The following is a 12,668-nucleotide window of genomic DNA, read 5'->3' as shown; positions in this document are numbered from 1 at the left end:
GCTGGACTAAAGCTTTTTTTTAAAAAAAATTAAAAAGCACACATAAAAAGGAGGGTCAGCCTTTGACTTGTCTAGAAAAAAGTATCAATGACCTATTAATGTCGTGCTTTAAAATTCGATTCTTCGAGCCTATAATTAGGACATCCTTACTTTAGTCATGCGAAAAGAAAAACGATTGATACGCGATTACTTGAGTCATTAACTAAAAATAGATACTACGATGAATCAACCAAGAGTAAAATAACCCTAAAAAAACCAAGAATAATATAACCGCAAATGAAGGGACAAATATTTGGCAGCAAAGACAAGAGACCAAAAGCCAAGGAAAAAGCCCAAGGGCAAAAAGCCATGGGAGCGGCGAACCAGCTCGCCACACCGGGCACATCCGACGGCCACCCTCAAACTCATGCGCATCTCCCTCGCTCTTGTCCCGTACTGTACGTGTATAATCAGTCCAGCTCAGCACCCCACTCTCTCTCTCTCTCTCTCCCTCTCCCCCACCGACTGCTGGGCCCCAGCCACACAGCACGTGTCCCACACTACGCGGTCGCTACACACTCCCACCTCCCAACCACCCCGCCGTCCGATGGGCCCCGCGTTGAAATGGACCCCGACGTCAGCTTCTCCGTGCCGTGCGATCAAAAATGGCCGTGCCGCAGCTGGTCCGTTGGTTATTATTACCACCCCGCGCCGTCCGCCTCGCCCCGCCCCGCCCCGCCCGGTGGTGACTTGTCTGGTGTGTCGTCTTCCCCGCGGCAAGCCAAGCCAAGCCAGCGATCGGCCGCCTGGTCCAATCCTCAGCCCGCTTTCACCGCTCCCTCCTCCACCGCCTCTCTGTCCTTGCCCTCTTCTCCCGCTGCAACCACCTCTCCCAACCCTAGCTCCTCTCCTCCCCTTCGGGGCGGCCACGGCTTTCGGAGCCGGAGCCGCAACTCCTGCCCATGGCGCAGATCGAGCCCGTAAGTGTTTCTCCGCGCTCCCGCTTCCGCTTCCTTTTGCACTGTCAATTTTGGCGGTAAATCAACCGTCTCGGCTCGGGGTTGGGTTGAGCTTGCTTGTTAACCGAGTGTCACCCGCTGCCGCTGGTTGTAACTGGAAACGCGTGTCAGCCGTTTTTGTTTATGGTTCTATGGACAGCCGAGGGAGCTGCGCGAGAGAATCAACTGTGCGCTCTGCTGTTGGTTGGCTTCCTACCAGTATTTGGTAATGGTAGGGATAAGAAGAGCAGGGAGAACCAACTGCTGTTAGACTTCCGTGCATTTTTACCGCAACTGGTTTTTTTGGTGTGGGCTGGACTGGAGTAGATACAATTTTTGCTGTTTGCTGCCCATTGTAATGGCTGGCCGTTAAGTGAGAAGCGAATTGTACATCACAATGAGGCAACACTGTGCCCCGCTTGCACATTTTTCTACTACTGCCAAAGCGTAAACATCATCCTAGAACTAATTGTTTGTAATTTTTCTTTAAAATAAATGCTGCAGGTGTTTGACCAAGGAATGGATCCATTTCTTGCTAGGCTGACCATACCAGCAGCCAACACTAGCCAATCCCGATGCACACCTCACAATGGTTTGTCCTTGCTCAATCGGCCTTCTCTCGACACACCCTCGTCTTTGGAAGGTTCACCAGTGCCACCACCGCCATCCTTGTTCTCCTGCAATTGCAGCTGTGATATCGGAAGCAACTTTGAGGCGTTTGCAACTGTAATGTCGCGGCTACACCAACACCTTCTGGATGCAGATGTAGAGATCAACTACACAGACTACTTAGATTTGATGAAACTGGAAGTCGATCAACAGCTTAATAGGCTCAAGGAGGATATGATGCTCTTGAGAAGCCAGAACTTTGTTCATGACAGTGATGCAGATGTTTCATGCCCTGTGATATGCCATCATGGAAAGCCAATAGTAGAGATAGATGAGGTGTTCAATGACCTTAAGCTACTCTTGATACTGGTGTTCCGGCAAATTAAGGACATGTTGAGCCTGTTCAACGCTTCAATTCACGATCTTCAGTGGGAGCATGACTTGCAATTAGAGGTCACCGGCATTATGATTGGAGACTGTATCAGAACTCTTGAGGATGAGCTAGAGAGGAGGTTTTTTGAACAAAGTTCCATTGTTAACAATCTAAGGGAGAACCGGAAGGAAACTGTGGTTCAGTGCGGTGCAATCCGTCAAGAGTTGATGTCTATTTCGGATATGCTGTTACCTTCAGAAGATGAATCACATAGTCCCCGCAGTAAGCATGAAAATCTGGGTAACAGGAGTAACAGATGGAAATACAATCTCTTAAGAAATAAAACAGGGGAGGAACACTCTGCATCTTCCAGTGTGGAAACCAAGAAGTCTGCAACACAGAGATCTGTAAGTCCCAGAGAAGTAATTTCTGAAAAATCCGACTTTCGGCATCTCAAGGGTTCAACTGGGGAAGAAATCATAAACTACTTCAGATCTGAGATTAGTAAATTAAAGAGGTTGCATGAATTGTACTTACAAGATAAAACGGAAGAGCTGTTCAAATTCAAACGAGAGAAGGCGTCATTAGATCTTAAGCATGATCTAGAATTTGAGCATCTAAGAAAGAAAGTTCCTGACATCATTTCAAGGGTTGACACAATCATTGCTAGTACCATAAAGGCACCTACAGTTTGCAGCACTAGCGAGGCACTTGAGGAAAATTGCAGATTGGATAATAAAATTGATTCATTGTACCTTGAAAACCAGCACCTTAGAGGTTTGCTTGCAGAAAAGATGAATGATATTAAGGAATTATCGTGCCAGATATCTGATGCCAGGAGGGAAATATCACTTCGATTGTCACTTGAAGAACAAATTATGAGACAAGTCGGCATCATTAAAGGAGACTATGAGGATCTCTATGTTGAAAGCACTATTAGAGATGAAGTATACCGAACTGTGACAAGAAATTTTGTTGATGACTGTAGGACCAGCATGGAAGATGCCTCACGGAATTCTCAAGCAGAAGTGTCCTCACTTGAAGCTAAACTCTCAGAAAGGGAGAAGGCATTGCGTTTAGCTAATGAAGAAAATCAGAAGCTAACAGAAAAGTTGTTGTTACTAGAAAAGGAACACTTCATTGAAAATAATCATGAAAATCCAGAGCTAACCAAGCAAGAGAGTGATGAAATGATACTTCGTGATATCGAGATGGAGCCTCATGTATCAGCAAGATCATACGAGAGTTGTGAGCAGAGTATGGAGGATAAGGAGCTCGTCAAACTGAGCCAGACTACAGAGATTGCCTCAACTACCTTACATGAAGTTGAAACAAAAAAGTTGGAATACAATGGGTTTCTAGGCAAAAATGAGCACATAATACAACTAGATTTCATTATGGTATCTATTATGGATTTATCAAAAGAATTTGTGGAGATTGAACATAAAATTTCAGGAGACATCAAAGGAAATGAGAAAAGGTATGTGCATCTATCTTCTGAATATAATCCATATTGTTGATTCTCACACAAATTGATACGAGTATTGCTGAATTCAGATCAGATGATCTGAGGGATCAATGCAACCATGTGGTTCAACAGGCAATAGTACTAACAAAGAAGGGCCTCTCATATAAGCAAATGCTAGACCGAAGACGGTCCGAGCTTCGAAAAGCTGAAGCTGAGGTATTTCTTTTCTGGTCATATCTGATGTTGGTTTTTAAACAAGGGACCAATCCTTTCCAATTGATCTTATGTTGAGAGGTATCTAATTCATAAGGGCATTTCTTATCCCCGCAAAAAAGGGCACTTCTTATTTATGGCTATAATCAAGTAGACAGTGAATTATCCTGATTGAAAGGCTGCGTGATACAGGCGAAGACGCTTTAGTGGGTGTTTGGTTGGGCTTAACTTTGGTTTTTGGAGTTTGGCTTATAAGCCAAAAAAGAACCTAGTTTTGTGCTTTTGGCTTATAAGCCTAAGTTAAGCCTATCCAAACACTTAGTGCAAGCTATGCTCATCCATTTGTCAGATAAACCAGTTTTTTTATTAGCTGCATCAAGTGAATTTAATCTTTTCGGAGCTACGTTCCTGATTTTGATTCATCTATTGTTATTTTCAATTATTTGAGCATCGGAGGGTAAAACTAGTAGATGGTTACATAATCATGTTCCTGTGTTATAGAGGGTATGCAATTATTTGGCAAATAAGAACATTTTTCATTGTCAGCATGCAAGTGAGTCTGCTGATATCTTTAAATTTTGATTGGGATACATTTTATGTTCTTTGTTTGAGTATGCTTCTGCTTGACTGCAGTAACACGTGTATACTCAATTCATATTATAACCTCTTTAAGTGTTTGCCCATTCGATTCAGGTTGACATTTTGGAAAACAAGGTTACTGCACTCCTAAGTATTGCGCAAAAGATATATGTGACTCTCGAGCATTATTCTCCCGTCTTTCAGCAGTATCCTGGGGTATGTGGGTCATGTGGCCAATTCTAACTTACTCATCTACCCTGGTCTGTACACACTTAAATTTCTAATCCTTGAGCTGTTTCTTTGAATGTAATCACTTGCTTTGGATACCTAATGTGATTGAATTTTGCACCTCCTGTGGCACCTGCATGTTTGTGCCTGTTATATGTGAAAGTTCCAAGTAATTGGTTTCTGTGCTTCGATATATATCTGTGCATTATGATGATAGATCATTAGTATTTAATAGTTAGAAGAATACTTGTTCTGTGCATCAATGATGCAGATGCTGGAGATAATATATCTTCCATTTTCTAAAAAAAAAGATGGGAAGAGTCTTACTCATACTTAATGCCTTTTGTGCAGTTACTGGGTGCTTTCTTGAAGACATGCAAGCTTGTTGCAGGTCTAAGGAATAAACAAAAGGATGACTTACAAGATACAACATAAGTTGGAGCTGCTAGGTGAGATAACCTTTCTTATCTTGCACTAAATGGATGTGTTCAAGTTGTACATTTCAGTGAACACTCCAACCCAATTGATTAGATTTCCTATAAATATCCATTTGAAACTAACTTATCATTAACTTGTAGGTACTTCATATTCATATACTCCCTCTGTCCTAAAATAAGTGTCTCAATTTTGTACTAACTTTAGTACAAAGTTGTATTAAAGTTGAGACACTTATTTTGGGACGGAGGGAGTATTACACTGAAACTTGTTAACTGCTTGTATGGGACAAATAGAATTATTAATCATAACCAGCTAGCAACATTCTCTACTCTGTCAGGATGAATGTGTGGCACGCTACTGTAGATTCATTTAGTGATCTCAAAAGAGAGAAGTGCATATTACACCCCTCAACTCTAGCCCTAGTCTAATATACAACCCCCAACTCCAATACCATCTAGTTTACACCCCCCAACTCTCAAAACCAGGCGGAATTCAACCCTCCCCTCCCTGGTGACCGGTTTTGACCTGTTGACTGGGTGAACAGTAAATTCAAAAGAAAAATATTTTAAAAAAATTACGTTTTTTCACCGGCTGAACAGTAAAATTTTAAAAAGTTCTAATTAAATAATAATAAAATAATTTTGATTTTTTAAAATGTTGATTTTTTGTCTGGGTGAACAGTAAATTTCAGGAAAAAAAATAAGAAAACAAAAATTTCTGAATTATATTTGCATGAAACAGTTAACAGTTCGGGCTGATATATTTTTTGTTGAGAGACCACTGAAATGTCCAAACAAGCTGAAAATTGTCACAGACATCACGCGCTGAAAAATCGTCTACGCAAAAATAATTCGGTTTTTTTGGAAAAAAGTATTTTTGGAATTTACTATTCACCAGGTAAAAAAACGAAACTGCTTGTTGAATTTTATTTCCAACTTTTTTTTGAATTTACTGTTCACTCATTGGAAAAACCAAAATATTTTTTGATTTTTTTGTTACTGTTCACCCAGTCAACATGTCAAAACCGGTCAACTGGGTTAAAACCGGTCAACGGGGAGGGGAGGGTTGAATTCCGCCTGGTTTTGAGAGTTGGGGGGTGTAAAGTAGATGGTATTGGAGTTGGGGGGTGTATATTAGACTAGGGCTAGAGTTGAAGGGTGTAATATGCACTTCTCTCATCTCAAAATCCCCGAAGTTCGTGTGCAGCCCCAAAGCGTGCCCAAAGAGCGTCCCCTATTGGTTGTTCGTATGTGGCTCAAGGCCTATGTGACAGAAAGCTATCCGTATCCCCTATTGGTTGTTCCTATGTGACATCAGGGGCGCCTTGAGCCCTATGTGACATCCAGGAAGCCCTATGGCAATACATCCGGTTCTGGCGGCTAGTGCGCTTGGTGCATCTTTCCACCTTCCTGGATATACTCCAATGGCGCCTCGACTGCCAGTATACATACATTCAGGAGTTGCTACGACACACTCTCCCGGGGGCTATCAGCTGGGCCCCCCACAGGGTCAAGCTCTTCTTGTGGATGGCTTGCCAAGATCGTTGCTGGACCTCCGAGCGCCTGGCGTGCCGTGGTCTGCAGCACGCACCCTGTTGCGTCTTATGTGATCAGACTACAGAGACGATGGCTTTGTTGGATAATGAGCAACTGGCATTCACTGAGGGCCAAAGGCCAATACATATACATGTGCGGTAAAGTGCAGAAAACCCCTTATACAACGGAGATATACAGAAAAGGGACTATACACATCTAACACCCCCCCCCCTCAAACTCATGGTGGGTCAACAACACTGAGTTTGGAGAGAAAAAAGCCATGCTGCACTCGAGTTTGTGCCTTCGTGAAAAAGTCCGCCAACTGTAACTCAGAGGGCACATAGTGAAGAGCGAGAGTCTGATCCTGCACAGCAGCACGCACAAAGTGGGCATCCACACCGATGTGCTTGGTGAGCTCATGCTTCACCGGGTCACGCGCAATACTGATAGCACCGGTACTGTCTGACAGTAAGGGAGTAGAGGTAGTAGCAGACACACCAAAATCCTCAAGTAACCACCGTAACAAGATCACCTCAGCCGTCAACATAGCCATGGCTCGCAACTGAGCCTCTGTATCGAGCGAGAAACGGCAGTCTGTTTCTTTGTCTTCCAGGCAATAAGAGAGCCACCAAGAAAGACACAGTAAACAGACAACGAGCGTCGATCAGAGGGATCACTAGCCCATGTAGCATCAGAGTAGGCCTGGAGCTCGAGAGAGCTGGAGCGGGCAAAGAAAAGGCGATGAGAGATTGTGCCACAAAGATATCGTAGAACACGGAGGAGATGACTATAGTGGACAGAGGTGGGTGCTTAAACAAACTGACTCAGGATGTGAACAGGATAGGAGATGTCGGGACGCGTAACAGCAAGGTAGACAAGCTGCCAATGAGGCGACGATAGCGAGTGGGATTAGGAAGAGGGTCACCGTCAGAGGCACGAAGCTGAACGTTGAGCTTCATAGGAGTCACAGCAGTGCGCTCGTCACCAAGAGCGGCACGAGCAAGAAGATCCTGAATGTATTTTTCCTGGGAGATGTAGAAGCCATCAGAGGTTGAGAAGATCTCAATCCCAAGAAAATATCAAAGTGGACCAAGATCAGACATGAGGAACTGGTCGCGAAGGCGTGCCTTAACAAAGGCAATGTAGTCAGAGTTGTCACCAGTGATGATCATGTCATCAACATAGAGAAGGAGCAGAGTCCGACCACGAGGAGACGTGTGAACAAACAACGCGGGATCATGATCACTGGGCAAGAAACCAGCGGCAGTCACCACAGAGGTGAAACGCTCGAACCAGGCGCGAGGGGCCTGTTTAAGACCATAGAGGGAGCGGCGAAGTCTACAGACCATACCATCAGGAGCATAGTACCCCGGTGGTCGATGCATATAAACCTCCACACGCAACTCACCATTGAGAAAGGCGTTCTGGACATCAAGTTGAGAGATAGACCAATGACGAACAGAAGCCACAACAAGGAGAGTGCGGACAATGGTCATGTGGGCCACAGGAGCAAATGTCTCATCATAATTGCGTCCCTGCTCCTGCTGAAAGCCACTGGCCACATGTCGAGCTTTGTAGCGCTCAAGAGAACCATCGGAGCGAGTCTTAATCTTGTAGACCCACTTGCAGGTGATGGGACGAACACTGGAAGGAAGGGAAACCAGATCCCATGTGCCAGAGCGCTCAAGGGCAGCAAGCTCTTCGGCCATCGCAAGCTGCCATTCAGGCTGAGTCATGGCAGTCCGATCGGAAGTGGGCTCAGCAATAACAGAGAGGCCGTACCGATCAGGAGAATAGCGATCAGGCAGGGGGCGAGGCCGAGCACGGAGGTTATGAACCGGGGGAGGCGTGAAGGGAGGCGCACCAGAGGTGGAAGACGCATCAGGGGAAGCATCCTCAATACGAGGGCGGCGAGTATAGTGAAGAGGAAACAGTGAGAAAGGGTGACGGACTGGAGGTGATGAGAGGTGGAGGAGGATGGGGAAGAGGGTGTCGGTGGTGAATGAGAATGAAAGAGAGGTGCCGGAGGAAGGGGTGAAACATGAGGCACATAGCAGGGTGTATCGGGAAGGAGAAGAAAAGAAATATCGTCCATAGAGAAGCTCGAGGAAGAAGGACGTGGGTAGTAAGAACGAGACTCGTCAAAAGTCACATCATGCGAGATGCGCAAGCGACGACCAACAGGATCCCAACAGCGATAGCCCTTGTGCTCAATACTGTAGCCAACAAAAACACACTCAACCGACTGAGCAGTCAGTTTGGTGCGTTCTCTCGGGGCAAGAAGGACATAGCACACACATCCAAACATACGAAGAGCTGAGTAGTCAGGAGAACGACCAGTGAGACACTCTATAGGAATACCACCCTGCAGAGCAGTCGATGGCTGAATGATGATGAGATAGGTGGATGCAGAAACAACCTCGGCCCAAAAGTGGGGTGGAAGGGAAGCGACAATCATTAGCGCACAAGCCGTCTCAAGCAGATGACGATGCTTACGTTCTGCAACGCCATTCTGAGCATGAGCACCAGAACATGAGAACTGGGCAAGAGTACCCTGTTCCGCGAGAAAACCATGCAATAGCTGGGAGATATACTCTCCAACAGAGTCAGCACGAAAAGTACGAATAGACGTGGAAAACTGGGTGTGAACCATGGCAGCAAATCGTTTGTATATAGAGAGAACCTCGCTACGAGATTTCATGAAGTAGAGCCAAGTGTAGCGAGAGAAATCATCAATAAACAAAACATAGTAGCGATGACCACCTTTCGAATCAAAGGGAGCAGGACCCCAGACATTAGAATGAACTAAGTCAAAAGGACGCTGAGATACCGACTGACTGGTAGGATAAGGTAACTGGGTCTGTTTGCCAAGTCTACAACCATTACAATGTAAAGAAACATCTCCAGATACAGACCCTAAGAGGCCCTGACGCACTAATGATGACAAGCGAGAGCCACATATGTGACCAAGGCGATGATGCCACTGCTGGAAGGACGCAAACGAATAGGCAGCAAGAGCATGAGAGCTGGCAGAAGTGGTGGCAGCGGAAGGAACACAAAGCCAGTCAACCTCCCAAAGGCCCTCTAACTCACGGCGCCGGGGGCCAGCACCAACCAAAACCTTGGTGCGACGATCCTGAATGGAGCAAGAGTCGGTATCAAGAATGACATGACAACCAGAATCAGTAAGTTGGGCAGTGGAAAAAAGATTTCATGGTAAGGCGAGGAACATGTGAAACATTAGGAACAGAAAAGGATGGAGTGGAAAGAATACCATGACTAGCAACAGGAAGAGATGTGCCATCGGCAATAAAAACATTAATAGGAAAATCAAGAGGGCGAAGAGAAGACAAAGCTGAAGAATCAGAGGATATATGAAAGGAAGCTCCAGAGTCCAGAACCCACGAAGATGTACCTGACGGTGTAGATGCCGGCGGTGATGAAGTGGTGAAAGCAGTCACAGCAGCCGCAGAACCCATCGATGAAGAACCGGAGGAAGCTAGAAGGCGCTTGAGCCGCACAATGTCCTAGTCAATGAGTGACGGAGTAGATGACGACACAAGAGTACCACTGGAAGAGGAGCGCCTCTGGTTTCGCTGCTTCCGGCCACAATCAGACTCTGGGTGACCTGGCCTGGAGCAGTAGTCAGAGAAGGTGTCACGGTGCGACCGTCCCTTCTCAACATATGGAGGGCGACCCACCCCCCTGAAGGTGTGGGCAGGAGCGGTGGAGCAGTGGGACGAGCAGACGACACAGGAGCTCAGGCAGCCAACACAAAAGGAACCGCAAGCAACCCAGCAGAACGAAGGAGGGTCTCCTTAGCACGAAGCTCAGCAAGTACCTCCGAGATAGGAACACGGCAACGAGCAAGCAAGTGAGCACGTCGAGGCTCAAAGTCGGAGCGGAGGCGAGATAAGAACTCATGGACACGCTGAAACTCCAAGTCGGACCGCATAGTCTGACAGCAGCGGCAAGATCCACAAACAACTGTCCGAAGAGAGTCAAGCTGGCGCCAGATGACAGAACTCTGTGTGTAGAACTCTTCAATAGATGAGTCACCCTGCTGAAGAGCGTGCTCCTGACACACCACAGATAAGTAAAAAGCATCACCAGAGGGCTGATAGCGTTGACAGAGATAAGACCACATCGCTGCAGCTGTGCCGAGGCCCATGAACTCCGAAGCAAACTGAGGGAGGACACTCACAGTGAGAACAGCAGCAGCACATGCATCATCATTGCACCACTGAGTGTAAGCAGACAGATCATCCCGGTAGACAGAAAGAGCATCTGAATAGGCAGATACCTGCTGTTCATAAGCATCAACCGCACCATCATTGAGCGCCTTGGCTGCATCTCGATCAGCCTGAGAAGCATCAGCAGCAAGGACCGGCGACACCGGCGGGGTAGGAGCCACAGGAGCAACAGGGCATGGCGGACAGGGGACCTCGCAAGAGAGAACACCCCACAGAAGAAGACCGCGCATATGGATACGCATGAACCCTGCAAACTCTGCATAGTTGGTGCCATCGAAGATCACCGAGCACCGAGGGACCGCGACATAGCCCGAAGAGGACATGAGGAAGTCTCTCTGCTGCTTTTGCCCTTTTTTTTGGTCAACAGACAGAAGACCCGATCTGGATCGGGGCAGACGCTCCACCCTCGAGCGAGCGCTAGCGGGAAGCAGCCGGGGGAAGCATCTGAGCGGGGGCTACGGTGGTAGCGGCCAGCCTGACGAGCCAAGGAGAAGCAGCGGAGGCTGGACGAGCGACTGGGGAGGCCGGGAGGAGCTGCGGCCGTATGAGCTATTGGGGAGGTCGGGAGGAGCTGCAGCCAGATGGGCCTCGGCGGCAGATGGAGAGGCCGGGGGCGGTGACGGCCGGACGGGCCCCGGCAGCGGCTGCAACAGCCGAACGGGAGCGGAGGTGGCTAGAGCGTCCAGACGGTGAGGAGCTGAGAGGAGGCAGCAGCTGGATGTGGAGAGGCAAGGGAGCAGGCGGCCGGCGGCGGGCAGGCTAGGTACGGAGTGCACGGAGTTGCAGCGTGCGGGAGGAAGTGGCTAGCCTGGCATCTGATACCATGTTGAATAATGAGCAATTGGCATTCACTGAGGGCCAAAGGCCAATACATATACATGTGCGATAAAGTGCAGGAAACCCCTTATACAATAGAGATATACAGAAAAGGGACTATACACATCTAACAGGCTTATCTCCTCACTATTGAATTCATGCTCCGGTCAGTTCATCCAAAAGTCCGAACTGATGTAGAGAGGCAGGCAATATATTTCAACACTCCCCCTTGTTGCAGTGTATATGTGGATTGCCTAGCCCTTTCCATCAGTTTGGACTTTTGGTTGTGTTGGTTAGTGCATGAAGCTTAACATGGATCAGAGCTAAGGTCTTGAGTTCAAGTCCTGACTTTCGCAATTTATCCAAAAATTGTTGCTGCCCCCATTTGTGTCCACATATAGGCCTCTTGATCCATACCTCTGAGTCTATCCATGTGTTGACTTCCCGCGTCACATGTGAGACGAGGTGTTAAAGTGTATATGTGGATTGCCTAGCCCTTTCCACCAGTTCGGACTTTTGGTTGCGTTGGCTAGCGCATGAAGCTTAACACCCCTCACGTCTAGGCTATTTTAGTCCTTAGACGTGGGATCAATGGCCGCAGAATATTTTTTATTTAATACTGTGTTGGCAGAGTCTTGAACTCAAGATCTCTTGGCTCTGATACCATTTGAATTCATGCTCCAGCCAGTTCATTCAAAAGTCCGAACTGATGTAGAGAGGCAGGCAATATATTTCAACACTCACAGGCTGCTCCTTCACGCACATGGTGTGGCAGGGAATCAGACTATGGAGACGAGGTGCTTTCCTAGGTCCGGTTGACGGCTCGACCTCCCGAGGCAGGGGATGCCTTCGTGGACTGGTGGCTGGCTACTTGCCTCTCACTCCAGACCTCGGCCCGAAAGGGCACATACTGCCATCATGCTGGTGGCTTGGTGCATCTAGAAGCACCACAATGCAGTCATCTTCATCAGCGCCCAACTCATCCTATCTAGCCTTCTTGACACAATTAGGATGGAAGCCAGACATTGGGTGATGGTGGGCGCGAGCGGCCTAGCTGCATTGCTCTCGACTGTTTATACGGCTGGTGTTTAGTGGTGTTGTGTTGTAACAACGGGTGTGCTCGTCTGTTTTCCTGTATAAACTCTTCTTCTATCAATGAATCCAAAGACAAGGCTTTTG

At 47.2% G+C, this 12,668-nt stretch overlaps 1 protein-coding gene across 3 annotated transcripts in view; it reads left to right on the top strand.

Moving 5' to 3' along the window:
* The first annotated feature begins 711 nt into the window (after nucleotides 1-711).
* The window catches only part of LOC119354475 (WPP domain-associated protein-like), a 13,156-nt gene continuing 1,199 nt past the window's right edge, over nucleotides 712-12,668 (top strand). Inside the window, exons 1-6 of one of the 3 annotated variants that reach the window (XM_037621201.1) lie at nucleotides 712-959; nucleotides 1,482-3,439; nucleotides 3,517-3,643; nucleotides 4,334-4,435; nucleotides 4,799-4,896; nucleotides 12,265-12,655. In XM_037621201.1, the coding sequence (XP_037477098.1) occupies nucleotides 942-959; nucleotides 1,482-3,439; nucleotides 3,517-3,643; nucleotides 4,334-4,435; nucleotides 4,799-4,882 (2,289 nt within the window). In that variant the 5' untranslated portion in view covers nucleotides 712-941 and the 3' untranslated portion in view covers nucleotides 4,883-4,896; nucleotides 12,265-12,655. Of the gene's footprint in view, nucleotides 960-1,481; nucleotides 3,440-3,516; nucleotides 3,650-4,333; nucleotides 4,436-4,798; nucleotides 4,897-12,264; nucleotides 12,656-12,668 lie in introns of those variants that run through there. The other 2 variants (XM_037621200.1, XM_037621202.1) reach the window with 2 other exon arrangements.

The sequence above is a fragment of the Triticum dicoccoides genome, chromosome 2A (genome assembly GCF_002162155.2).
Source record: "Triticum dicoccoides isolate Atlit2015 ecotype Zavitan chromosome 2A, WEW_v2.0, whole genome shotgun sequence".
Taxonomy (NCBI): domain Eukaryota; kingdom Viridiplantae; phylum Streptophyta; class Magnoliopsida; order Poales; family Poaceae; genus Triticum; species Triticum dicoccoides.
This window is presented reverse-complemented; position numbering and strand designations above follow the sequence as displayed.